We start from the raw sequence: 26,870 nt of genomic DNA on the forward strand, positions 1-26,870 counted from the left end.
TGAGCCTGGGGCATCTGGCATTTCCAGATCAGGGAGGTGAGGAAGCAGCAAAAGAAACACAGGTGGCCATGACTGGCAAAACAAGGGCTCCACACAGGGGAGTTGGCCCAGGTGAGGGCTCCTGCAGGTAGGCGTGAATAATTTCCAACCTTGCACCTTCTTTGAGCCTTGGATTAGAACAGGGGTCCTCAAACTACGGCCCGCGGGCCACATGCGGCCCGCCGAAAACATTTATCCGGCCCGCCGGGTGTTTTTGCCACCTCTGTGTGCATAGGAATTTGTTCATAGTTTTTTTTTAAACTATAGTCCGGACCTCCAACGGTCTGAGGGACAGTGAACTGGCCCCCTGTTTAAAAAGTTTGAGGACCCCTGCATTAGAAAGTAAGTCGTGTGTGTGTGTGTGTGTGTGTGTGTGTGTGTGTGTGTATAGAGGGGACGTGATAATATCTTATATATGACTAGCACTTGGGAGGTTGCACCATCTCTTTTATTTGACCTAGGCAAGGGGAGTGTAGGTGCTATCATCCCATCACACGTACAGGTGCCTAAACTGAGGCACAGAGGTTAGGGTACTTGCCCAAATTACGGGCACACCTCATTTCATTGCGCTTTGCTTTATTGTGCTTCATAGAGGTTACTTTTTAAAACAAAATCCTCAGTCAAGGAGTGAGGATATTTTTTCCATTGATTCTAGAGAGAGTGGAAGGGAGGGGGTTGGAGAGAGAGGGAGAGAGAGACATTGATGTGACAGAGACACACTGATTGGTTGACCCCCTCCTGGACACACACACATGCACACACGCACGCACACACGCACACCATGACCAGGGGCAGGGGGTCAGACCTACAACCCAAGTACAGGCCCTTGACCAGAAATCGAACCCAAGACCCTCCGGTGCGCAGGCTGATGCTCTAACCACTGAACCATGCCAGTGGATGGGGTGGATGTTGCATTTTTTACAAATGAAAGGCAAGACCCTCCACCAGCAAAAAAGATGGCAGCTTGCTTTATTGTGATCCTCCCTTTATGGCAGTGGTCTGGAACCGAACTCACATTGTCTCCGAGGTTTGCCTGTACATCAGTCATAGGTAGCTGACTTGGGACTGGAAGGAGTCTTCTGTCTCTAAGTTTCAAGCTCTTCGGGGGTTGAATCATGCTGCTTTTGGGGTTGGTGTCTGCCCTAGGAGCCTGCTGCAGAGATAGCAAACAAAGACATGTGGAAATGACAGCAAAGCCAGAGACGAAATCTTTGCATCCTTGCTGCTGTGTGGCCTTCATGTTCCTGTGCTCCCAATGACTGCTTCTGTAGGAACAGGTTGTAACAGGGTTACGTGGAGATAACTTGAAATGAGTTTTAAGCTTTTATGTCCATAGCAGCGAGGAAACTGCTGATATTATTGCCCATAGCAGTGGTTCTCAACCTTCTGGCCCTTTAAATACAGTTCCTCATGTTGTGACCCAACCATACAATTATTTTCGTTGCTACTTCATAACTGTAATGTTGCTACTGTTATGAATCGTCATGTAAACATCTGATATGCAGGATGGTCTTAGGCGACCCCTGTGAAAGGGTCGTTCGACCGCCAAAGGGGTCACGACCCACAGGTTGAGAACCGGTGCCATAGAGGGTTCTGGACTCGTGATGTTAGGTGCCAAGAATGCCGGCTCAGATGAACCTATTTCCCACAAGAAATGATCAAATGGAATCAGAAGGCCTCCTTTGGGGGACTTTCACATGGGGTGGGGACAGTGATAAATTCACTTTGTTTTCAGTGCCGTGGGGTTCACAGGTCCCCTCAGAGGTAGCTTCTGGGCTGGGCTCTTCCACTCCACAAATGATTGGTTTCATAACTTACTCCCTCTTCGTGTTTTGCTCAAAGCATGACATTTGCTCCAAACTTATTTTCTTGCCTTTGAGAAGCTGCTCCTGAGACCGGAGGCTCTGTTGGTCAAGCTTGGCCCTGCCCTGGGGAGAGATAAACAGGCCCGAATATGCTTCCCAGATTGCAACACTGGTGAGTCAGGCAGGTCGGACAGCTGCTCCCTCACGGTGCCCCTGGTTGCTCCTGATAAGGAAGCACATGGCTCATGCCAGCACGCTGCCATGTGCGCGCACACATATCAACAGACACTCCCGGGCCCGGTGTTGTTTTAGAGTAAATTGTTGACATTCTGAATGGCTGACCACTGGGGGGAAAGGTGAGCACAAACTCACTTCACTCAAGATAAGCTCCAGGTTTCATAAGCCCAAACAAGTCAAACCATTGGGTGTCATTTGGCACCATTTGGAGCCATCTCTTGAACCTACCTGGTCAAGGGCAGGGTTCAGGAGTCCTCACACTCTGGAAAGAGGAGGGGACGGAGGTGGGGCGGGCAGTCAGAAGAGGGAAGATGGATTTATGAAGGAGCAAATGGCAGAAGGCCCAGAGAGAAAAAGGCATATCATAAAAATGTGAACGTATCTTCAAAAAGAGGAGACATTGACCCTATGACATCTGTAAAAAATACCCCTTAAAATGTGAATGCCATTTTCCTTAAATAATATACAGTGTATAAGGAATGGGGCAAATGGGGGAGGGGTTGATACTAATAATACCATAATACCGCCACCCATATTATATTACACCTTGTATGAACACTTCATGTTAACTTTATGAAAAGCAATTTGTAGTTTACAAGGGGCTTTTCCATTTCCTCCATCAGCCCACTCAAGTTATGAACCACATTTTACAGATGAGAAAATTGAGGCTCCAGGAGGATATATGCAATTAACTGAGGCATAATTAAGAGCTGGGGAGGGACAGGTTTGTCCTAAGTAACCCAGAGCTACGATGCTTACGAGACACAGTAGGAAGGGTGATTCATTTTCAATGACTGTTCAGAGCACTAAATCTCCATTGCGTTTCTAGGCAGAGTGACTCTAACTTCTCCAGTGTTGTCCAAAACAAGTTTCCCGAACTAACAATCCTTTGATTAGTTTTGCTTGATACTTGGATCACAGCAGCATCCCATCTGTGAAGATTAAAGCACCAGGGGAAATGTCTAGATCCACCCCGTGCTCTTCTTTCTCAGGGTCCCATCCTTGACCAATTCTTTCTGTTCTGGAAACAACACCTTTGGGCCCCCTAAGCTTGCCATCTTGCTCTCAGGTGGGGAAGAAACATCCTAATTTGCATAGGACATTATGGAAGCACAGGACCCACCCTGAGGAGTCAGACAGGTGTTTTGAAAATGCTAATGCCTAAAGCAGTGGTTCTCAAACTTTGGCCTGCGTCAGAATCATCTGTGGAGCTTGTTAAAGTCATGGATGTCCGAGCCCCACCTAGACCTTCTGAATCAGAATCCCAGGGGTGGGGCCTGGTCGCTTGTGAACTTCACAAGCTCCCCGGGTGATTCTGAAGTTACCAAAGCTTGAGAAGCATGGTCTCAGCACAGGAGTGGGAGTTACAGGTGAAGGAGAGTGGGGAGCCATGCTGGGAGAGGAGGCAGAAGCAACAGGAGCCTGAAGAACCTAGAGAACAGTCAGGAACAATTTTCTGCTCCATCCTTATCTTCCTTTAACAAAGAGGTCATATAAAGGGTTAGAAATCCCTTCAGGCATGTCCTTCTTCTGACAGAATTATCATGTGCAGTACGGATGACGAATGCACACCTTTTAGAAGCAGTTAAAATAGCCCATATTTTTCAGAAAGTAGAATAGAGAGTACTGGGGGCTGGGGGGAGTGAGGAATGAATAAGGAGTTACTGCTTAATAGGTACAGAGTTTCTGTTTGGGGATGATAAAAAAAAAGTTTTGGAAATGGATGGTAGTGATGGCTGCACATCATAGTGTATGTGTTTAATACTCCTGAACTGTATACTTCAAAATTGTTAGAATGGCCCTAGCTGGTTTGGTTCAGTGGATAGAGCGTCAGCCTGCGGACTGAAGGGTCCCAGGTTCGATTTTGGTCAAGGGCACATGCCCGGGTTTTGGGCTTGATCCCCAGTGGGGGACGTGCAGGAGGCAGCCAATCAACGATTCTCTCTCATCATTGATGTTTCTATCTCTCTCTCCCTCTCTCTCTAAAATCAATAAAGATATATTAAAAAATAAAAAAAGATTTGTTTAAAAAAGTTGTTAGAATGGCAAATTTTGTTATATTTAGTGCACACACACACACACACACAAATTAGCCAGTCTTTTTGAGGGATGTAATGACAAGAGCAAACAACATTCAACTTTAGCTGATTGCTGCTGCCTCAGATGTGTGTACGTGTGTGTGCATGTGTGTGAGGTTAGTAAGGGGACTGACAAAATAAAAATGGATTCATAGAGACCTAGCTGGTTTGGTTCAGCGGATAGAGTGTTGGCCTGCCAACTGAAGGGTCCCGGGTTCGTTTCCGGTCAAGGGGAAGACCTCGGTTTCAGGCTCCTCCCTGGCCCCAGGCCCTGGTCAGGGCTCTTGCAGGAGGCAACCAATCAATGTGTTTCTCTCACATCGATATTTCTCTCTGTCTTTCCCTCTCTCTTTCACTCTCTCTAAAAAAAAAAAAATTAATGGAAAAATATCTTTGGGTGAGGATTTTAAAAAAATGGATTCATAGATGAAAATTTTGAAAATTGATGGCAGTGAAAAGAGAGAGAGAGGGAGAGAAATGCCTAGAGCACCCTTTCCTGCCCCCTTTGCTTGGTTGACTCCTGGATTCCATATCACTTAATCACTCTTTTGGAGTGCCTTGTAGTGTCTCTCACACTTCATTGAGCATATAAATCACCTGCCGACCTTGTTAAACTGCATATTTTAATTCAGTAGGTCTGAGGTGAAGTTCTAGTCTGCATTTCTTTTTATTTATTGATTTGAGAGAGAAAAAAAACATTCAATGTGAGAGGGAAACATCGATCGGTTGCTTTCTAAGCATACCCCAACTGAGGATTGAACCCACAACCCAGGTATGTACCTGGCCAGCTGGGAATTGAACCCACAACTTTGGCATATGAGGATGATGCTCTAACCAGCTGAGCTCCAAGGCCTGGGCCTCCAGCTTGCATTTCTAACAAGTTCCAGGTGATGCTGACACTAGATCCACAGACCATATCGGGAGGGTTGTGTAAACTTAGTCATTCTTAGTTTACCATGATATCCTTATGTCCAGCAGATTATTTAGTACACAGTAGGTGCTCAATAAATATTGCATGAATGACAGAGTACTAGGGTTGGTATAGGAGTTTGGAGAGCAGACGATCTTTGTCCTGAACTACAGCATATTTAAGGTGTTCCTGTTTTTATCAGTTATTAGCTCATACTCTGTGGAGTGAGGATGTGAGTACTAAACTATGTTTGGCTTTGTCACCTTGGTGCCTCAAATCTAATCCTTGAAATAGTGGTTCTATACACATGGAGGGTAATGAACCCTGGTTTGCAAGCTCTGAGGAAGCCTTGCTATAGTCCACGATCTCAGCAAACAAATTCTCTCCATCCAAGGAGGGAGCAGAGTTCAGGGAACCTTCTGGTGTGGTAATTTTCCAGATTTTGGTGCCTGAGTAATTGCCATCTTGGCCCCCTTAAATCAAAAAAACAGACTTTTTAATAGTGTCTGTGAGAAAGGGGTTCATTACCCTCAAACGCATGAATATAATATGATTGCTATTATTTACTCTTATCGTTTACGAGGACGATAACGACACTGGCAGTTGAGCGATTAAGTGTGTGAGGAAGTAGGGGGAGGGGGGGCAGAGGGCTGTGCAGGCAGGAGAAAGAGAAACTACATCTCCCAGAATCCCCCAAGAGAGGTCCACGTTGCGGCGGCGGCCCACCCCTTTCGCCCGCGGGACCCGCCCCCGCCGATGACGTCACAGAGGTGACGTCACGGCGCCCAGAGCGAGGCTGGGGTAGAGAGGCCGACAGAGCTGGAGTCGTCTGCTGGTCTTGGAGGCTGCTAGGGAGCCAGCGAGAGGGTGAGCGGCGAGCAGGCGAGAGAGCGAGAGCGGGCAGGAGGGAGCGTCGCGCGGCGCAGCGTAGCGCCAGGGCCGGGCCGGGCCGCGGCGGAACCCACAGCCGGAGAGGAGCAGCCCGAGCCGGGCGCCCGGGGTCCCCACCCCCACTCGGCCGGACAGTGCCCGGTGTTCCCCCGTGCGGGGGGCGCGGCGGCGGCTGACTGGCCCCGACAGGACCGCGGGGGTGTTGCCACCTCCACCGAGGAGCCGGCGCGGCCGCGAGGCTCCTCAGAGCCGGGGCCCGGGGCCCGTGACAGACGGCGGGGGAAGGAAGAGAGGCGGCGGCGGCGGCGGCGGCGCAGGCGACGGGGAGGCAGCGGCGACACCATGTCATCCCCCAGTCCGGGCAAGCGGCGGATGGACACGGATGTGGTCAAGCTGTATCCTTCGTGGAGGGGAGATTCGGGTGTAGGCAGCGGGCGGTGCGGCGATGCCTCGGGCGCCCCCGAAACCCAGCCAGGGCCCCGGGGCGCTCCAGGCCACTGTCCGGGCTCGCTCCCTCCCTCCCTGCCCCCAGTGCCTACGGCGGCTCCTTGGCACCTCCCAGGAACCGAGAGCCTTTTCAGCTCCCCTTTATCTGCAGAACCCCGAAATGTGCGTTTTTCCTCGCTCTTCCTGCACCCCCCCCAGTGCCCGTGACTTTGCTCCACGACGTTTGGACTCCCAAGACGGCTTTTTTTTTGGGGGGGGGGGGGGGTTGGGAGACAAGATCGGCGGTCTCTCTCCACCACCAAGCCCACCTTCAGGGTCTCTTTCCGTTTGCTTGCCCTTGATTTGGGAACTGGAGGTAGGAATTCCCGAGAGGGGAGCCTTTCTCCCTTTCTTGAGATGCCTCCATTCTCCCCACTCGCAGTGCTGCTTGAACTGGGGTAACTCGAGTGACCTCCTTTATCCCTAATTCCTTTCTATATTAGGAAGAGAGTAGTCTGCTCGTTGCCCCTTCTTGTAAGCGGAAAAGAGCTGCGGGTGTTGTCAATCAGAGACCCCTGCTGATTTTCCTGGCCCCTAGGAGAGCCCCACTGTGTTTCTTTCCCGTGACAAAGCCTATCCCACCCGTAGTTGGACGTGGTGGGGGCCCCCAGGACCTCCAGCAGGCCACCTCCGTGTTGTGGCGGTGACAGCTGGGGGCAGGGAGGGAAAGAGGATCCCCTTGGCCAAGTAGCCCCCGTCCTGGCCACTTAAGCCAACTCCCTCTATGAAGACAAGGTTCTTGGGGAGTAATTGCCAAATGACACCTTTTATTGTCCTCTCCCCCGCCCCCCAACTTTATACACTCTGGAGGTAGCAGTGGGAAAAGCTGTAGCTGATAAGAGTCCTTCAGGCAGTGGTTTTGGTTGGAGTCCAGACTGATTATTTCATGACAACTAGAGAAAGTCGCGAAGGTTCCTGTGACAAATGGAGAACATTTTTGAGGGGTAGTTTAGGGGTTGGGGGGGCGGGGAGAGAGGAAATGAGCCCAGTTTTCTGAACAACTCACCACGGAGGAGAGGGGGACACAGGGGTGGGAAGTGTTAGTGTGTGAAACAGTTAAAAAGTCCTGTCTCCTGCTGCTGCTGCTTCTCTCTCACCCCCATCCCCCCACCATTTCCCCCTGTTGCAGGGTTTTGTTTATATAACTCAAGTTGTTTGGCTAGATTGTTCAGGTGAATTCCTTCTTTCATTTGTTACTGTTTTTGATTGGACATTACACCTCTATGTAGCAATCGATGATGGTTGTCAAATACTAAGTTATGGAATTCGCTAAAGTTTTAAACAAGTAGTTTTTGCATTTAGTTTTTGGAAGGGGGGGGGAATGGGAGGGAAGTTGCCTGGGCAAGAGATTTTTCTTTTCATAATCTTTTCAGGAATAAGGTGTTTATCTCCTCACTTAGGAAAACTTGGCTAGACCTTAGGAACAGATAGACTTCTAAGTTTTAGGGTTTCAAGTTTGGAATTTGGGGGAGGTGGGAGTGGAGATTAGAGAGAGGAGCAAGTAATAAAGTACAGATTATGTACCAAAGGTATTTCCAGGCATAAGTGAGACTCTCTGAGCTGTTTGTGGCTCTGATTGAGTTTTGTAAATGTGTGAATGATACCAGTAATGTTGGCTTTTCATAAGGTTTCAGGAAAACTTGTAACTATGGCAGTGTGTACATTTTACACAAAGCAGTTTTGGGTTTTTTTTTGTTTAGAAACTAGGAAATGACATGGTGGCAGATTCTGAGTTATTTTTATCTTGACTTGAGAAGTTACTGTAACACCTAATATAAATTTCTACCTAATGTTAAATTGCGATGGAGGTGGGTGAGAGGAGGCCAGCTGGTTTTGATCCATGTCAGATTCTCAAATTATATACATATATTTTTAGAAGATTGAGGATAAAGGGTGAGGCCTAACTTGACCTGATGCCTTTTCCATACAGTGCCTTTTGTTCATTTAGTAGTTGTGGCATCTAGAATGATTACCGCATTTAGGAGTCGGGGTGTGGGGGGCGGAGAGGGAGAGGAAAACAGACAAAGAACAGCAGGGTGTCTTTCTTTTTTCCTTCCCCTAAGTGGCTTGTTTCATAGCTTATTTTTAGTAGAAGATGAAGAAAGGCTAAGATGCATTGGCCTTCTGTTCTTTCCCCACCTTCCTCCTTTCTGACAAAAGAAAGCTGAGGCGCTTTAAAATCATAGATCTCAGAGATAGGACAACCGTCTGGGGATTTAAAAGGCAGAGGTTATCTTTTGTGTGTGTTATTTTCTGGGCTCACAGAGTTTGGAAGTTAAATTTTTCGCTATTTCCTTTTGTGTGTGCATGTGTCTTGTGGGGTTGAAGGATTCTGTGGCCTCCTTTCTCTGTTGAATTCACATTAGTAGGCCCAAATGGAGCCAACAGTTTTTGAGCATGGTATATTTAGCCAAAAATAGAAGGGGAAAAAAAATTGCCCAGCCCACTATGAAAATGAGTACAATTGTGTAAAAGGGCTGGGGGTTGAAAAGGAAAGATAGAGGAGAGGAAGTAGAAAAGGTCTGAAGGAATGTACTTGCTTTTTGCCCCTCAGTGTCCCTTGGTGATTTCTTTGGTGTGGAGGCTGATAACTGGTTTCATTGCAATCTCCTGTTTCAGCCCATTTTTGGATGTCTCCTGAGTGTAATTATGCCACCACGATTTACAGCCTCGTAGGGAACCTGTATAATAGGAGAGGTAGTGGTGTGGGGGGTAGGGAGGGAAGAGGATGTGTAACAAATTGGCCACTGCCTTCCACCACCTGGCTAGGAGACACCGGTTCTGGTTGTTTATAGAGCCGGGGTTGGTAGGAGAACTGACTCCCAAGTTATACAGGGAGTGAGTGTTTTGCACCGATTCTGGGCGACTATGTTCTGAAACTCTGACTCATTCATTGTTTCTCTTCTGATCCTTTGCTGAGTGTTGTGCAAACCTCTCCGGGAGCCTAGAAACTGATGCACATACATGACTTTTGGGCCTTGTTAAGAATGTGTCCCAGTCAAGAAACGTGCAGTTAGCCCAAATCCTGCGGAATGGTTGTGAATAGTGTGGCCATTTGTCTGCAAAGTAAGGTAGATGAGTAATACTGTGCTGTTTCCAGTTTGGCAACCTTTGAGGTTTCCATCTCAAACCCTGCTGATTATTTAGATTGTCTGAGAACTGGGACTCTGGTGACCTTAAATCGTGATTTGCCCTAAAGGAATATCAGTTTAAATTCTCCCCGGTGGAGGAACAAACAGCTCAGATTACACGGGTTTCCTTGTTGGTGGGGTCAGACGGCTCACCCTGTTGCACAGCCTGGTGATCCTTTTATCTGTGAACCAGTGGCCCCTGCTGAAGGCTGGAGCTGCTTGTTTTGGAAAAGCGTATGCAGGCAAAAGGCCGCAGGCACAGCTCCTCACAGCTCATTGGCTGCTCTGTTACTACCCGGAAAAGGAGGAGGGGTGGAGCTACCACCAAACAGCTGATGGAGTGTGTGGCCAGAAGAGTGTTTACATGCAAAAGAAGTTGGGGCTGGGGAGGTCTTGTGGGTGGTGTTACAGGATCAAGTGCATTTTCAAGGTTTAAAAGGAAGCGAGGAAAATCTGATCTCATAGAGTGAAAGAAATGTTCAAGGCTAAATCAGAAAAGTAAATGTGATAATAATGGGAATTTGGCATACACTGTACTTGTTATTGTTGTGAGATTTTGGAACTTACTTTATAATACCAAGAATTTTCAGATTCCTTTTTTCAGAGGGAGTGCAGAAATTTGAAACAGAATATGTTGCTACTTTAAGTATACTTAACTGACTCATGCAGAGATTTAAAAGTATGGTAGAAATGTAAGCTTCCCCTGCAAAAGTGTGCAGAGTTCTAGAAAAGGGGCAGTGACTTACACTAAATTCATTAACAGTGTTAGTGACTCCTACAGAATCCTGGCTATCTGCCTTAGGGTTCAGAAGCTTTTTAAAATTATTTTTTAATTTTTAAAAAAATATATATTTTATTGATTTTTTACAGAGAGGAAGGAAGCGGGATAGAGAGTTAGAAACATCGATGAGAGAGAAACATCGATCAGCTGCCTCCTGCACACTCCCTACTGGGGATGTGCCCGCAACCAAGGTACATGCCCTTGACTGGAATCGAACCTGGGACCTTTCAGTCTGCAGGCCGACGCTCTATCCACTGAGCCATACCGGTTAGGGCGGGTTCAGAAGCTTTTAATAACAGTTCATCCCCTCAAATGTTTGAGTACCCCCTTGATGCCAGGTTTGATGTAAGGTGCTGGGGGTTTAGTAGGGAAAAATCAGTGTGGGTAGTCATGATGCTTCTGTAACTAGTCAAACTTTTTTTTTAAAGGTTAGCACTGTATCACCCTTCTGAATAATTTGTATTTAATTTCAGAATTTACTTTTCAAGGAATAGAAAGGTTAAAATGTGAATTTTATGTGATGGGATGTATGGGAATCTGTGTTCCTGTTATTTAAAAGATGTTAAAAAAATGGAAATAAGAAACATTAAAATGTAGTCATTTGTCTTGGACATCAGTGTTAGTATTTTGCTATTAATCAGTAGTTATTCTATTCCTAAGTTAGTAATCTTTGTTATTCTTTGATTTGTGCTCAAAGTGTAGACAATTATGTAATATTTTAACTAGCTCCAGCGTCAGTTGGGAACTTGTGTTTTGCCTTTTATTTCCTTTGGCCTCTATTTTAGTGAGATGATGAGGTGGAAGGTAGAACAGTTTAATGGTTTTTAAGCTCAAAGTTAAGGCTTTGGCAACTCCCAGTGTTCTGAATTTGTCTTCTCTGCCTAGATTTTGGTGACAAATATAACATACTAGTACTTATTTTGGTTAAGCAGGTACCTATATGAGTAAGCATTCACAGCTTCAAGACATCTGATTCCTGCAGTGCAGTTCTAGTAAATTACACGCAAGCCTAAAAAGTCGGCTTTTGGGGGGAAATCTTTTGCACATGTGACCTGTAAAAGTCCCTTACCCAGTTTTGTGTGCATGTGTTAGAAAACCATGGATTTGTTGGTTCCTAGTGTGTAATTTCCCCAGTACCTTGACCTACATTTATATATAGTGTTTATAATTTAGTATCTTGTTTAGTCTTAACAGATTTAATGGTTCCAAGAATCATTTGATTTTTAGGCATATAATTCAGACCTGTAAAATAGCTTTTCTTTTCTTTTTTTGGAGAGAGTGGCAGGGAGAGAAGAGGAGAGGAGGGAAAGAGAGAGAAACATCTATGTGAGACACATGGATTGGTTGCCTCCCTTACTCGCCCTGACTGGGGCCACAGGGTGGGGGATTGAGCCTTCAACTGGGGTACGTTCCCTTGACTGTGAATCGAATCCTCGACCCTTTGGTCTACCAGCCGGCGCTCTAACCACTGAGCAACGTGGCCAGGGCACAGTAGGTTTTCAATTGTAGACCCACAGTGTACATTTTCATGAAATACTTCCATCAAAAAAACTTAGTTGGGTTATACAAGTACTAAAATAATTGAGGAAAATGTAGGTTACAAAAAGGGAAAGAAAATAGTTATCTATAATTCTACCCTTTAGACCAACAGTTCTCAACCTGTGGGTCGCGACCCCTTTGGGGGTTGAACGATCCTTTCACAGGGGTCGCCTAAGACCATTGGAAAACACATATATAATTACATATTGTTTTTGTGATTAATCACTATGCTTTAATTATGTTCAATTTGTAACAATGAAAATACATCCTGCATATCAGATATTTACATTATGATTCATAACAGTAGCAAAATTACAGTTATGAAGTAGCAACAAAAATAATTTTATGGTTGGGGGTCACCACAACATGAGGAACTGTATTAAAGGATCGAGGCATTAGGAAGGTTGAGAACCACTGCTTTAGACAGTGGTTTTCAATTATCTGGAGGTTTGTTAAAATAGGTTGCTGGTTCTCACCCCTGGAGTTGTCCCATTCACTGGTCTACAGTGTGGCCTGATAACTTGCATTTCTTTTTTCTCTTTTTAAATATATTTTTATTGATTTTAGAGAGGAAGGGAGAGGGAGAGATAGAAACATCAATGATAAGAGAGAATCATTGATTGGCTGTCTCCCCCCCCCCCCCCCCCCAAAGGAGATCGAGCTTGCAACCTGGGCATGTGCCCCTTGGACTGGAATTGAAACTGGGACCTTTCAGTTTGCAGGCCACGCTCTATCCACTGAGCAAAACCAGTTAAGGCAACTTGCATTTCTAACAAGTTCCCTGCTGCTGTTGCTGCTGGTCTAGGGACCACAATGTAATAACCATTGTCTGTAAATGTGAACATTATGATGTGGGTTATTTTTTTTAATTTAAATTCTTTATTGTTTAAAGTATTACATAAGTCTCCTTTTCCCCCCATTGACCATTATGATGTCTTTTTCATCAACCTTTACACACACACACGCACATACCACCAGGATATATTTTTTAACCTGTTGCTTATACTGTGCGTGCCGTTTTTTGCTTAATATTTTTGCAATTATTTTTCACAGTTAAAAATATCAGACATAATAACTGATGTAATATGACATTCATTGGTGTACTACTTTGTCATTTTTCTGTGATAAATAAGATTGAAATTAACCTCATGCATAAGTCTTTTCCTGTATTTTTGGGTTATTTCTATTTTCTAGAAATGGGATTCTATATCCAAGAAGGTAAACATTTGAAGTAAAATATTTAATTAAAAATTTTGGGGCCCACATTCAATGGGTTTTCATTTTGTTCTGTTGTGTTTTTCTTGGTGTCATTTCAGCACTGAAGCAGCCAGCCTGATATAGTGATGAAAGATGAGTTCTGATCTCTTTGTTGAAACTTTCATGTTTTTTGTGATAATGGTGATCTTCAAATTAGGGATACTTTTATACTTCTTCCTTTTTAGTTTTTATTTAATTGATTTTTAGAGAGAGAGAAACATTGATTTTTTTTGTTCCACTTATTGATAATGATATGTTTATTAGTTGGTTCTTGTATGTGCCCTGATTGGGGTTCAAACCTGTAACCTTGTATATCAGGATTATGCTCTAGCTATCTGAGATACCCGGTTGGGGTTCAAGGTTTCTTGGATTATAAAATCTTAGTTGAGGTAATATAAATAGAAAATTAGATACAGCATGTGCCTGGTTCGTGTTACCTTAAAAGCAATTGGAGTACTACTTATATTAGTGAAAATAAATGTAGTTGTTTCATTTAAATTGTGCCAGTATAACTTTGGTTATCTGGATAGTGCTTTCAATCAGTTGACTTTATATTACATAGACAATTTCTGAAAGATTAATTTTAAAAATTAAAAAATGCAGATAAACATTTCCAGTGTTGTGTCTGTCTGTAGAAGGTTGATTTGGTAGGAATCATGTCTATGAGAGACCACCAGGTGTTATATAGTTGCATATATTGTTTTATGGTCTTATAGAGAGTACTGCATCTTTGCTCTTTTGCTAGTTATTTATCTAAATCTGTGAATAAATTAGTAAATCTAATTTAGCAACAAAGTTTTGAAACTACATAACCCTTTTTATTTCACTCCATAGGAAAATAAACTGGATTTAAAAAAAAATTATTAACAAATGGTAACTTATGTATAGCTTTTGGGTCCCACAGCTGTCAGCTGGTACAGTCGTCCCCCCCTTATCAGCAGGGTATATGTTCTAAGACTCCCACTGGATGCCTAAAACTGCAGAGAGTACTGAGCCCTACATATACTATGTTTTTGCCTATACATCCATACCCTTACCAGCTTCTCTGTGGCCTATCTGAATTGCCAGCATCACTACTCTTGTGCTTAGGGGCCATTCATTATTAGTAAAATAAGGGTTACTTGAACCCAAGCACTGCAGTACCTTAACAGTAGATCTGATAACCAAGATGGCTACTAAATGACTAATGGGTAGGTAGTGTGGACAGCGGGGATATGCTGGACAAAGGGATGATTCACACCTGGGGTGGGGTGGAGCGTGACTTTGTGAGATTTTGTCATGCTACTCAAAAAGGCATGCTGTTTAAAATTTATGGATTGTGTATTTCTAGAATTTTCCATTTATTACTTTGATCATGAATAACTGAAACCACAGAAAGGGAAACTGCATAAGGAGGAGGGGGTGGGGGTGGGGGTGGGGGAGGAACCACTGTACTTGGTTAGATCACTAATCCAAACTAAGGCTCCTACAATGAAAGCATGCATGCCATGATGTAGGTCTTAGATATTTCAGATTTTTATTACAAATTATATTTACATTCAAATGGATGAGCATAGGAGGGAAATGCATTTTAAATGCTTGAGGCTTTTTCTGACAAAAGGAGTTTTAGCTCTCTATCTTAACTTGGTGGCTGATCTCAGTATTGCTTTAGAGTATATATAAGTATATTAAAATGTAGAACATAATATATGTTTGATAACAGAATCATTGATCTTGGCAACACAATTTGACATTATTAGCAACTGTTAGTTTTACCAACTAATTCATTCAATTCGCCATAGCTACCAACTTGATATAGAGGGGGGAAAAAACCTGTATTTTGCCTTTCTATTCATTTGTATTCTTAGGGATTAAAAACAAAAACTTTTTTTTTTTAAAGTCAGATTTGTTTTATGGGTGGAAGGAGGAGAGGAAGTAGGGCTTTTGAGTGTGTTCTTTAGTCTAATTATCTGGATTGCTGCCCATTTTTTCCTGGCAGTAAAGAATAGCAGTTCTTGAATGCTGTCTTTGATTATCAAATGACATATATTTAAGTATACCTGTATTGAGTCATTCATGCTTTTGTGAACACATTTGCTTTTATCTTTTTTTCTGTAGACTCTTGGGTTAGAAGAGTTAGGTACCAGATTCTTTCTGTCTTTAATTAATGTGGCTTTTCCTTTGAGACTTAGCTAAGAATTTTATAACATGTAAACCGTGATATATCAGGAAGACTGTTGGTGGCTTGTAAAGACTATATTATCATTTCATACAGTATTTCAAATGTATATGTCTGTTTTCTATTAGTATTCCTAGCTTATATATATATATTTTTTTGTTAAATATATTTTATTGATTTTTTACAGAGAGGAAGGGAGAGGGATAGAGAGTTAGAAACATCGATGAGAGAGAAACATCGATCAGCTGCCTCCTGCACTCTCCCTACTGGGGATGTGCCCGCATCCAAGGTACATGCCCTTGACCGGAATCGAACCTGGGACCCTTGAGTCCGCAGGCTAATGCTCTATCCACTGAGCCAAACCGGCCAGGGCCCTAGCTTATATTTTGACTAATTTCTAGAAATCACGCAAGACAGTTAAATTCATTGGCAGGAAAATATGTAAATAAACCTTTAGGGAGAAGGTATTTCCAGATCCTTTACAGTATCTTACATGCAAGGTTATTAAAAGCAGTAGTGAAGCCAGGTCCTTTTTTTCTAGGAATTTGGAAATCAGAGAATACTTGGCTTATTTCACTTTGTGCAGCTAGGCAATTATTTATCAAACTCATACTTATTTATGCTAAAAATGTATAGTAGTTTACAACTTTGCTATATACCTTCTGAATGTAAAACTAGGCTATGCCTTAGATTTGCTTTAATTTTTAGTGAAGTCAGGCACACCTAGAACGTGGCACCTGAATTTTGTGTTCTTATATTTTAAAGGTATTGGTCTCTCTTTGTCTATGAAGAATTTGTTTTTTCTAAGCTAATATTATACAGTCCTGTCAGTGTTCCTGAGATTCAGAAGCTACTAACTATTTCCTTTAAGTCCTCAAGGTAGGAAGTCTAGAGGTCTCTATCACCCAGTATCCTCCTGTGCTCTTCAGAAAAGGTAAAAGGGAATAGTAGTCCCCTATCCTTATGGGAGCTCATTCCCGGCATTCAGTTTTGGCCCCTTTGCATCTTATAATTCAAAGAATGACTAACAAAATGTCTGCTTGTGCTTATTCTCTGTTTTTTGGGGGTGACTTAGTATAATTATATATATTCAAGCCTTTGAACTGGATTATCTTAATTGACAGAGCTACGTCTTACCTTTTATTTGATTGATGGGAAATAAAATTTGAAATTAAATTTTTTACAGAATAAAAAAATAGTGTATGACTTGGCTGCTTTTAAATTGGGGCTTGCCTTGGTTTATGTGACTCAGTTGGTTGAGCGTTGTCCTATGTACTACAAGGTCATTGGTTCAATCCCCGGTCAGGGCACATGCCCAGGCTGCCAGTTCAGTACCCAGTGGGGGGCATGCAGGAGGCAGCCAATTGATGTTTTTCTCACATTGATGTTACTATCTCTTTCTCCCTCTTCCTTCCTTTCTCTCTCTAAAACAAAACAAAAAAACCCCAACACCCCCCCCCCCCAAAAAATCCACATTTAATTGGGGCTTATTACTCTTTTTTAAAAAATATATATTTTTATTGATTTCAGAGAGAAAGGGAGAGGGAAAGAGAGATAGAAACATCAATGATAAGAGAGAATCACTGACCAGCTGCCTCCTGCATACCCCACACCAAGGATGCAGCCTGCAGCCCGGGCATGTCCCTTGACCAGGAATCGAATCGTGACCTACTGGTTCAGAGGCTGACACAACCACTGAGCTACTCCGGCTGGGCTTATTACTCATTTGAATGAATTGGATAAAATGTAATGATTTTAGTCTGTTCTGGCTGTTTTAGTTCTTAAATGTCATTCTTATAGTGTTTTGTCAACTCTGATGAAGTTCTGATGACATTTTATTTAAAGTGAAATTTTAGAATCTTACATAGATTTTATCATGTTTTTCTATGTCGAGAAAACTTGCAATGCAAATAATAGTATTACGAAGCAATGGTTACTTTCTGAATATAAGGGCTCCTCTAGTTGAAATTAATAATTGTATTCTTTCTAGGCAATATCATTTGTGGCCTTATGTAACAGTTTGTGAAATACTGATGCTTGGCTATAAATTCTGATAACTTTGTTTTTATTATTGATAGGAAAAAAAAGCCAAAGTTGAAATGTCTACTTTTTTGTTAGTGAATTATAAAATCAGTTTTGCCACTTAGTGGTCACTTTTGTTATGTGAAAAATATAATTAAAACAGGATAGCCTAATGCCTCAGTTAATCTTGTTTATGAATTTAAGAGTCATAAATAAAAACAAAATGACTTAGTAGGTTTTTATATAAACGTTCTGGTATCTCTGTACAACAATAGATTACATGGCATTGTGTTTTGTATTCTTTTTTAACTCTTTTTTGTGTTGTTGTAGAGGATATTTGTGTTGAGGATATTTGTCCATTGATTTTTAGAGAGAATGGAAGGGAGGAGAGACAGAGAGAGAGAAACATTGATGTGAGAGAGACATATCTGTTGGTTGCTTCTTCCCGCACACGCCAAATTGGCGAGGGCATGTTTTAGTATTCTTGAGGTGTCTGAGTTGTATGTGCTCTGTCAATTTAAAAAATGAAATAAGACCGTAAAAGTGCCTGATTTATAGAAGCTTTTATCAGGCTAGAATGGCAGCATGCTGTTCCTTTCAAAATTTTATATACTTAATTACCTAAATTACGTACTTTTTATTTTAATCCTCACCTAAGGATATTTTCCCATTGAGTTTTGGGGAGAGTGGAAGAGAGAGGGAAAAACAGACTGAAACATTGATGTGAGAGAAACACATCAGTTGGTTGCCTCCTGCATGAGCCCCAACCAGGGCCCGGGCCGGGAAGTAGCCTGCAACCGAGGTACATGTCCTTGACCGGAATCGAACCCGGGACCCCTTGGTCCTCAGGCCAACGCTCTACCTACTGCACCAAACCAGCTAGGGCTATATTTTGTTTTTTAAAAGGTAAATTAGGGAATGGGAGTATAACTGAGTAAAATAATATTCCCAGAGCCAGGATAAGATCCTGTCAGAGTTTGAAACAGTTCTGTATTTAAGCATTTAAATATTTTCCCATTATGCTTTTTAATACTCTCCAGATATCTTAAATATATATTTTGCAGAAAATTTAAGTTCCAACATTTTTATTGATATTTAAGCTCTGAGTGCCTATAGTGGATCAGTTTTGCTTCATGTTTTAGTATCTTTAAACTTTTTATTTTAGATTTACAGAAAAGTTGTGAAGATAATATAGAAATTACCTCTGTTACCATTTTTTAAAAATATATTTTTATTGATTTTTTACATAGAGGAAGGGAGAGGGATAGAGAGTTAGAAACATCGATGAGAGAGAGAAACATCGATCAGCTGCCTCTTGCATATCTCCCACTGAGGATGTGCCCGCAACCAAGTTACATGCCCTTGACTGGAATCGAACCTGGGACCCCTCAGTCCGCAGGCTGATGCTCTATCCACTGAGCCAAACCGGTTAGGGCCTATGTTACCATTTTATCTTGTCAAAACTAAGAAACCAGTGTTGGTACACTAAACTCCAGGCTTTATTTAGATTTCACCAGTTTTTCCATGAATGTTCTCTTCTGCTCCAGGATCCAGTCCAGGATACCACATTACATATCATCGTCATGTCTCCTTAGTCGAGTTCCTCACGCCTTCACTGTTTTACATCACCTTGATTGGTTTGCAGTACCGGTCAGGTATTTTTTTGGAGTGCTCTTCAATTTCTGTTTATGTGGTTTCCCCCTACCACCACCCCCTCATGATTAGACATCATCATAATAAGGTTTTAAAATTTGGCCAGATTCATTGTGGATGTTTGGAAAGAATACCACAGAGGGGAAGTGCCCCCTCATGACTGCACAGGTTACGGTAACCTTGATCCACGTGACTAAGGTGGTGCTTGCCCGGTTTCTCCACTGTAAAGTTACTGTTTTTTTCCTCTGTATTCTATTCTTTGGAAGCTAGTCACTAAGTGTGTAGTTAAGGTGACACTCAAGGGAGCTGGAGGGAGTAATTGTTAACTTTCGATAATTAATGTAGCAGTGCATTCATCTTAGTTGTTAGTGGCTTTTGTATAGAAGTTATATTTGATTTTGAATGAAGTGTAATTGGTACTGCCTCTTTGGAAATAAGATCAGATATAAATGTATGAGGATGTGGTCTAGAAGCACACAGATTTGGTGGATTTGTTTAGCTATTTGCATGGTAAATTTAACTTTCTACATTTGGCTGTTTTTAGATCTATAACATTTATATGTGAAAATGAAGATAAACTTAGGATGAGTTGCAAATCTATTAAGAGCATTAAAACTAAAGGAAATCTATCATCTTAAAAAGTTTTAGATCAGAAAGATAACTTGGGGCTAAGGTAATATAAAATGCTATTACATTCAGTGTATCTTTTTGTTACTAACTAGAGCAGGTTATCAAAAGTCATTTTGTTACAAAGCTGATGAGATACTGCAGGAACTAAACTCTTATTTATATTATTTAGCCTATAGTAAAATTGGTTTCTTTAGCCTGGCCAGTGTTGCTCAGTGATTGAGCGTCCGACCAATTCCCAGTCAGGGCACATGCCCGGGTAGCAGGCTTGATCCCCAGTGTGGGGTGTGCAGGAGGCAGCAATCAGTGATTCTCTCTCATCGATATTTCTATCTCTCTCTCCCTCTCCTTTCCTCTCTGAAATCAATAAAAATATATTTTTTAAAAGTATATACAATGCTTTATTTTCTTGAGCAGAGTATATTTAGAGCCAATGCTATAAAGCAGCAGTAAGATATTAAAATTTTGCCTAACCCATTTGATGTAGGTTAAAAAGTTAAGCCAAAGTATTTATTTCTCAGGGGCTTCCTTGAAAATAGGAAAAAAGGTAGAAACTGAATGTTAGTGGGAAATATCTCATTAGTTACAAATACTATAGTGGTAATAAGTTATTTATTTTGAGATTGTAGAGGGCAGTTCAGAATTTATGTATCAACTCAAGGGGACACCTGGGTTTTTGTGTTGTATATAAGTCAGAAGTGTTTATAACCAGTTGTTGATTGATTTGGTTACCTTGGTGGTACATTTTCAGACCTTTGTCCTTTGCCAGCATCTGGATGTCATGTAGATGCTAAGAGTCAATAGTGTGACACTTGGGGTCATCCTAGTGTCTTGATGACCCTGGGCAGGTGTTCAGCTGTTTTGCAAATTTATTTTTTATTGAGAGAGAGAGAGAGGAAGGGAGGAAGGGAAAGGGAGAGAGAAGCATTGATATGAACAAAACAGGGATCAGCTGCCTCCTGCACTCCCCCCATAGGCGATCAAGCCCACAACCTGGGCATGTTTGCTGACCATCAAACTAGCAATGCACAGGACAACGCCCAACTTAGCCACACTAGCCAGGGCTCAGCTGTTTTCTTTGTAACCTCTTTTCCGTTGCTTTCTGAAGTTTACATGCCCAATAGCCCTTTTTTAAAATCAAGACTATTTTTTTAGAGAAGTTTTAGGTTCATATCAAAATGGAAGGAAGTATAGAAAGCTATTTCCCATATCCTTCTTGCCCCCCATTCATGAACAGCCTGCTCCATTATCAACATCCCTCACCAGAGTGATGCATTTGTTATAATTGATGAACTTACATTAACACATCATTATCATCCAAAATAGTTTACATTAGGGTTCACTCTTGGTGGTGTACATCCTATGGGTTTGGACAAATGTATAATGGCTTGTAACCACCGTTACGGTATCATGGAGTATTTTCACTGCCCTGAAATCCTCCGTGCTCCACCTAGTTCTCACCACTCCCTGGCAGCTATTGATTTTTTTACTGTCTCTGTAGTTTTGCCTTTTCCATATGTCATATAGTTGGAGTCATACAGTATATAAAGCCTTTTCAGATAGGCTTCTTTCACTTAGTAATGTGCATTTAAATTTCTTTCATGTCTTGATAACTCATTTCTTTTTAGCACTGAGTAATATTCCATTGTTTGAATGTACCGGTTTGTTTGTCCATTCACCTTAGTGAGCCACTTTTACTAAATAGAACTAATACTATTAATGGTTTCTAATTTTTTTCAGATTCACCTTTGTACTTTTTTCAAAAAATCTTTTAGTAGCAAGTAGCTAAATTCTATCCTGCTGGCCCATTCTATTCTCATTTCTACCTTTCTTGTTCTCTAATAACTTGTTCAGTAATGTGATACTTCTCATTCTAACATTTATTCTTGTAGCATCTTGCTTTGAGATGTTATGACCCATTTTTTTTGAGATAAAAACCCGGGCTACACAGGTTGGTTGAGTGTTGAGATCATGAGTAAGTCGTCCTAGCGATGGGTTTGGAGCCAACTACGCTTTCTTATGCTTTTATCCCTTTTAACGTGCAAGTAACCCATATCTTATTTTATTTTTTAAATGTATTTTTATTGATTTCAGAGAGGAAGGGAGAGGGAGAGAGAGAGAAACATCCATAATGAGAGAGAATCATCAACTGGCTGCCTCCTGCACGCCGGGATTGAGCCCGCAACCCGGGCATGTGCCCTTGACCAGAATCGAACCCGGAACCCTTCAGTCCACAAGCCCACGCTCTATCCACTGAGCCAAATCAGCCAGGGCAGTAATCCTTATTTTACTTAATGATGACCTCAAAATACAAGAGTAGTAATGTTGGTAATTCAGATATGCCAAAGAGAAGCTGTAAAGTGCTTCCTTTAAGTGAAAAGATAAGTATAGGAAAAACAGTATATATAGGGTTTGGTACTCTCTGAGGTCTTAGGCATCCACCAGAGGGTCTTGGAACATATTCTCCACAGATAAGGGGGCTACTCTATGTTGGAAGAGAAGTTGTCATGTTGTTATAAAGTCTAGGATGTACTTTATTTGTCCTTAGCATAGTGTTGGCATAATACTATGACCTTTGATAAAATATTTGAATCAGATTGAATTGAATTATACAATAAACCATGTAAATATACTCTTAGCCAAGAAAGAAAATTGGTGGGGTGTGAAGATGGCAAATGTTTTTATGTTCGTAAAGAATGTCAGATTTGTACTATATGTTACAGCTTCTAAGACATTTTTTCTTGCATCTTAACATCCTTGTAATTGAGATGTCTTCCAATTGGTGGTGAGTCACATTTTGATTGTCAGCTTTTTTCTTTCATGTTGTGTCATAAAACAGTGTTGTGTCATTGATATGATGAAAGAATGTAGTGCCTCCTTTTGTGTGGAGACGAGGAAATACAATGGATAGCAGTTGACTTCTTGGGCTATAGGATATGCTGTATTAAATGTTATTTTTATCAGGCACGGAATTGACTCTGGACAGCTGATAGTGGGGACCCATTGTTAGAATATTTCATTAATAAAGCAGTTATCTTTATTTCAAGCTAGAAGACTAGACTTCAATGCCAGAATTCTGGCTTTTAAAATAAAATGTAAAACTGTTACAAATTTTGTTTTTTATATGCAGTCTTTTGCCTTTCTTTCTTTTCTTCTTCTTTTTTTTTTTTGTGTGTGGACATTTTAATGAACTTCCCTCCATGTAGCTTCAAGCTACCAGAACACAGGCCCCACCAACACCCTTAATATTCTCCTTGGCTCTTCTGCTGAAGAACTTGGCCTTCACAGTGACAGGCTGCTTTGGGAGCTTTCCCTTCCCCAGAACTTTGTAGTAGCCCGATCACACCACATCAGTGATAGGAGCAACTCCAGTCTTGCTCTTGGCAGCATTTGCCTGTGTCTACTCACTGACCAAGGTCCACAGTTTATCAAGGTTGACAGTTGGGCAGAAGCTCTGGTTCCTCTTTAGGTGGTAATGCCTCATACCAACTTTCCCAAAAGAACCTGGGTGATATTTGTCGAAGTTGATCCTGTGATGATGCAAGCCACCAGCATTACCACGCGCCCCCCCCCACCCCGTGCTTCCTGTGCTTGCCGATGTGGCCGTGGCCGTGGCTCACGCGGCCCCGAAGTTTTCAGGTCTTCCTCAGTCTGGATGGCATGTTGGTGGCCGAGCTGCCTGCCTTTCTTTTTAATCATATTGTTGGTGGGAACAAAATGGTAAGTATTGAGTTATTCCATTTCTGTGTAAAGCAGGCCTTGGGAGGTTTTACTGTGTAGCTCTTGGAAAAGGAGTGAAGAGTAGCAGAATAAATTTTTAAAAATTTTCTTTTAATTAAAAACATTAAATTTATTAATACTTTACTGAAGCTTGAGGAGTTAAATCACAAGTTTACTTTTGGCTTCTGTTATTCTGAATCTAAGCACTGTTAATATTTATTCTACATGGTTTTATGAAGACCTAAAAGGCACAGCTGCTCATTTCTTAATCTTGAGAGCTTTTTCTGTTCTCTTGAATAAGTCTATTTAAAGATAAGTTATTAAATCCTATTATTAACCCTGTGCTTCTGTTAATTTTATATAAAAACGAATAGGACTATAACATGGAGATACAATTGATCCTTGAATAACATGGGTTTGGACTGCACAGATCCACTTAAATGTGGATTTTTTTTCAATAACTACATACAGTACTGTAAATGTAATTTCTCTCGTGATTTTAACATTTTCTTTTCTCTAGCTTTATTTTATAATACATATAACAAACAAAGTATGTTAATTGCCCATTTACATTATCTCTAAGGCTTTCAGTCAACAGGCTATTAGAAGTTATGTTTTCAGGGAGGCAAAAGTTATACATGGCCCAGGTGGTGTTGCTCAGTGGTTGAGTGTGAACCTATGAACAAGAGGTCACAGTTCAATTCCCAGTCAGGGCACATGCCTGGGTTGCCGGCTCGATCCCCAGTGTGGGGCGTGCAGGAGGCAGCCAATCAATGATTCTCTTTCATCATTGATGTTTCTATCTCTCTCTCCCTCTCCCTTCCTCTCTGAAATCAGTTTTTTAAAAAATTAGCTGGTTTGGCTCAAATGGATAGAGCGTCGGCTTGTGGACCAAAGAGTTCCCGGTTCGATTCTCAAGGGCACATACCTGATTGCAGGTTTCTTCCCAGCCCAGGCCCTGGTCAGGGCATGTGCAGGAGGCAACCAATTGATGTGTTTCTCTCTCATTGATGTTTCTCTCTGTCTTTCCCTCTCTTTTCCACTCTCCCTAAACATCAATGGAAAAATATCCTTGGGTGAAGGATTAACAAATAAATAAATAAGTAAGTAAAGTTATACATGGGTTTTTGATTGTGCAGGGGGTTAGCACCCCTAGCTCCTGCATTGTTCAAGGGTCAGCTGTATAAAAATACTACACAAATAAAGACTATAGGCACTTAAAAGCGTAAAAATAAGTTTAAAAAGAGGGTAGGACCTTGGAATAGTGTGGAGTTGAGTGTATCAAGCCTTGAGAAGGTTTCCTGAAGGAAGCTGAATGTCATAGAGGCAGGAGCTAAATATGCAGGAGGGGACCTGTGAGGATGGGAGGTGTCTGGTGGCTGAGCTTGATTTAAAGATCAGAGGTTGTAACGTAGTCCCTGTTAAGAATGTAGTTTTATAGTTTTATAGTGCAGTGTGTGTGACCAAGATTATGAGGGTTGCTGTAATTTGAATAGGCTAGCTTTTTCCAATTTAGGATTTAATGGACACTCAGGGCTACATCTGATACTTAGTTGAAGGTATGATCTCTCATCATCTGTCAACCAAAGGAGGACTACTAGTAAAGAATATACCCATAGAGGTTGTTAAAATCTGATTATGAGTTGGCAGGGTTTTAATGTTGTTGTTTTTTAAATATATTTTTATTGATTTCAGAGAGGAAGGGAGAGGGAGAGAGATAGAAACATCAGTGAAGAGAGAGAATCATTGATCGGCTGCCTCCTGCACGCCCCACACTGGAGATCAAACATGCAACCTGGGCATGTGTTGTGATCGGGAATCAAACCATGACCTGCTTTATAGGTCAGTGCTCAACAACTGAGCTACACTGGCTGGGCTTAATGGTTTTTATAGAGGGAATGCATGATTTTGTGACACATTTTATGAGAAATAATTAAGATAATACTTTGGAGTGCATAACTTTTTTTCAGATATGTACTACATTTGAAAAGTAAAATAGAGTGGATTGACCATCGGTTCAGTCACAGATTTGAATTGTATCTGCCTTTGTTTCCTCATCCAAAACATGAAGAAAATACCACATTATAGGATTGCTTGAACAATCATGAAATAGTATATGTGAATACATTTAGTATGTAATTGCTTAGTGAATAACTCAGCAGTTGCTTAGTGAATAACTAGTTGGCTGCTAGTAACAGATCTGAAATAATGTAGCTATAACATGGAGTTAGCAGGTAGGCACATAAGGGCAAGGTTGATGTCATTAGGGACCCAGATTCCTTGTGTCTTTTTACCCAGACTTAATGTGTGGCTTAGTTTTTCAAGGGGTCACTCCTACCATAACATTAATGTTTCCTGCAGGAGGAGGAAGAAAAGGGTGAGGAAGGCAAAGGTATAAGAACTAGCTAAGACTTTATCACCCTTCAGCTTTTTTTTTAGTTGATGAGAGAGAGAGAAAGAAACAGAAACATCCATTTGTTGATCACGCACTTATCTGTTGACTCTTGCATGTGCCCTGACCAGGAATTGAATCCATAACCTTGGCACATCACAGTGACACTCCAGTCAACTGACCCACCTGGCCAGGACTTGTACCCCCTCTCCCCCAACTTTTAAGAAGCTTTTTTGGGTGATCTTCCTTACAAATTGCACTTTTATCCTGGGCAAGAGATGTCAGCTGACCTAGGTGCAAGAGAGGCTAAGAACCATTGCTTTTGAACTGCCTTTAATAAAATCAGAGTTTTATTAGTAAGGAAGAAGGGGAGAATAGATACTGGGTTGGTTCACCAGCAGTGTCTGCCACAGTGAATGTTAAGTTTTATTTTTTCTTTTATTTACGTATTTGGGAGGATCATTTAGGCCTGGCTTCCCATAAAATGACCCATGCCTTGAATGCCAGTTCATAAAATTTCTCTTACCTTTATCCAGTGTCTTCTAGGTTCTGCTTTGCTAGAAGACGGGGCTTATATGATAAAATTATTTACTTTTGGGCATTAAGGGAAAAGAAGAAATATTAACTTGGTTCTTTTTATTTATAGTTTAGCTGGTATCTTCAAACTTTAGCTTGAGGACCTAATATAGGAGTTTGGTAGAGGAAAGGCAGCGTCTAGTGTGAAAATTGCCTGGTAGACCATCCAGGGTTCTTGCCCTTGGCTCTGCTGCTCAGTGCCATGAGGCCTTGTGCCTTTCACTTCCTTTTTGGGTATCTGTTTCCTTACCTATGGAATAAGGCGTTGGCTGGATGATTCTAAGTCGTTGCAACTTGAACATTCTGATTTTATTTGTAGACATTTTGTATATAACTCTGATTGTATTCATATATAAAATGTAAAAAACTTTCGTAGTCATATGTATTGCCTTCTAGGGAATAGAGAATTGAAAATAGTTTTTAACAAATTTAAAATCTTATTTTTATTTATTTATTTATTTATTTTTTTTAATATATTTTATTGATTTTTCACAGCGAGGAAGGGAGAGAGATAGAGAGTCAGAAAGATCGATGAGAGAGAAACATCGATCAGCTGCCTCCTGCACAG

General features: G+C 41.6%; 1 protein-coding gene and 1 pseudogene across 2 annotated transcripts in view; one reads left to right on the forward strand and one right to left on the reverse strand.

Annotated features, from left to right (window-relative positions):
• Window positions 1-5,851: 5,851 nt before the first annotated feature.
• UBE2H (ubiquitin conjugating enzyme E2 H) overlaps window positions 5,852-26,870 on the forward strand; it is a 105,507-nt gene continuing 84,488 nt past the window's right edge. Inside the window, exon 1 of one of the 2 annotated variants that reach the window (XM_006088362.3) lies at window positions 5,852-6,355. In XM_006088362.3, the coding sequence (XP_006088424.1) occupies window positions 6,303-6,355 (53 nt within the window). In that variant the 5' untranslated portion in view covers window positions 5,852-6,302. The remainder of the gene's footprint in view (window positions 6,356-26,870) is intronic. The other variant, XM_006088361.3, reaches the window with a different exon arrangement.
• Window positions 22,762-24,071, reverse strand: LOC106697100 (annotated as a pseudogene).

Source organism: Myotis lucifugus, unplaced genomic scaffold, assembly GCF_000147115.1.
Source record: "Myotis lucifugus unplaced genomic scaffold, Myoluc2.0 scaffold_46, whole genome shotgun sequence".
NCBI classification, from domain to species: Eukaryota; Metazoa; Chordata; class Mammalia; order Chiroptera; family Vespertilionidae; genus Myotis; species Myotis lucifugus.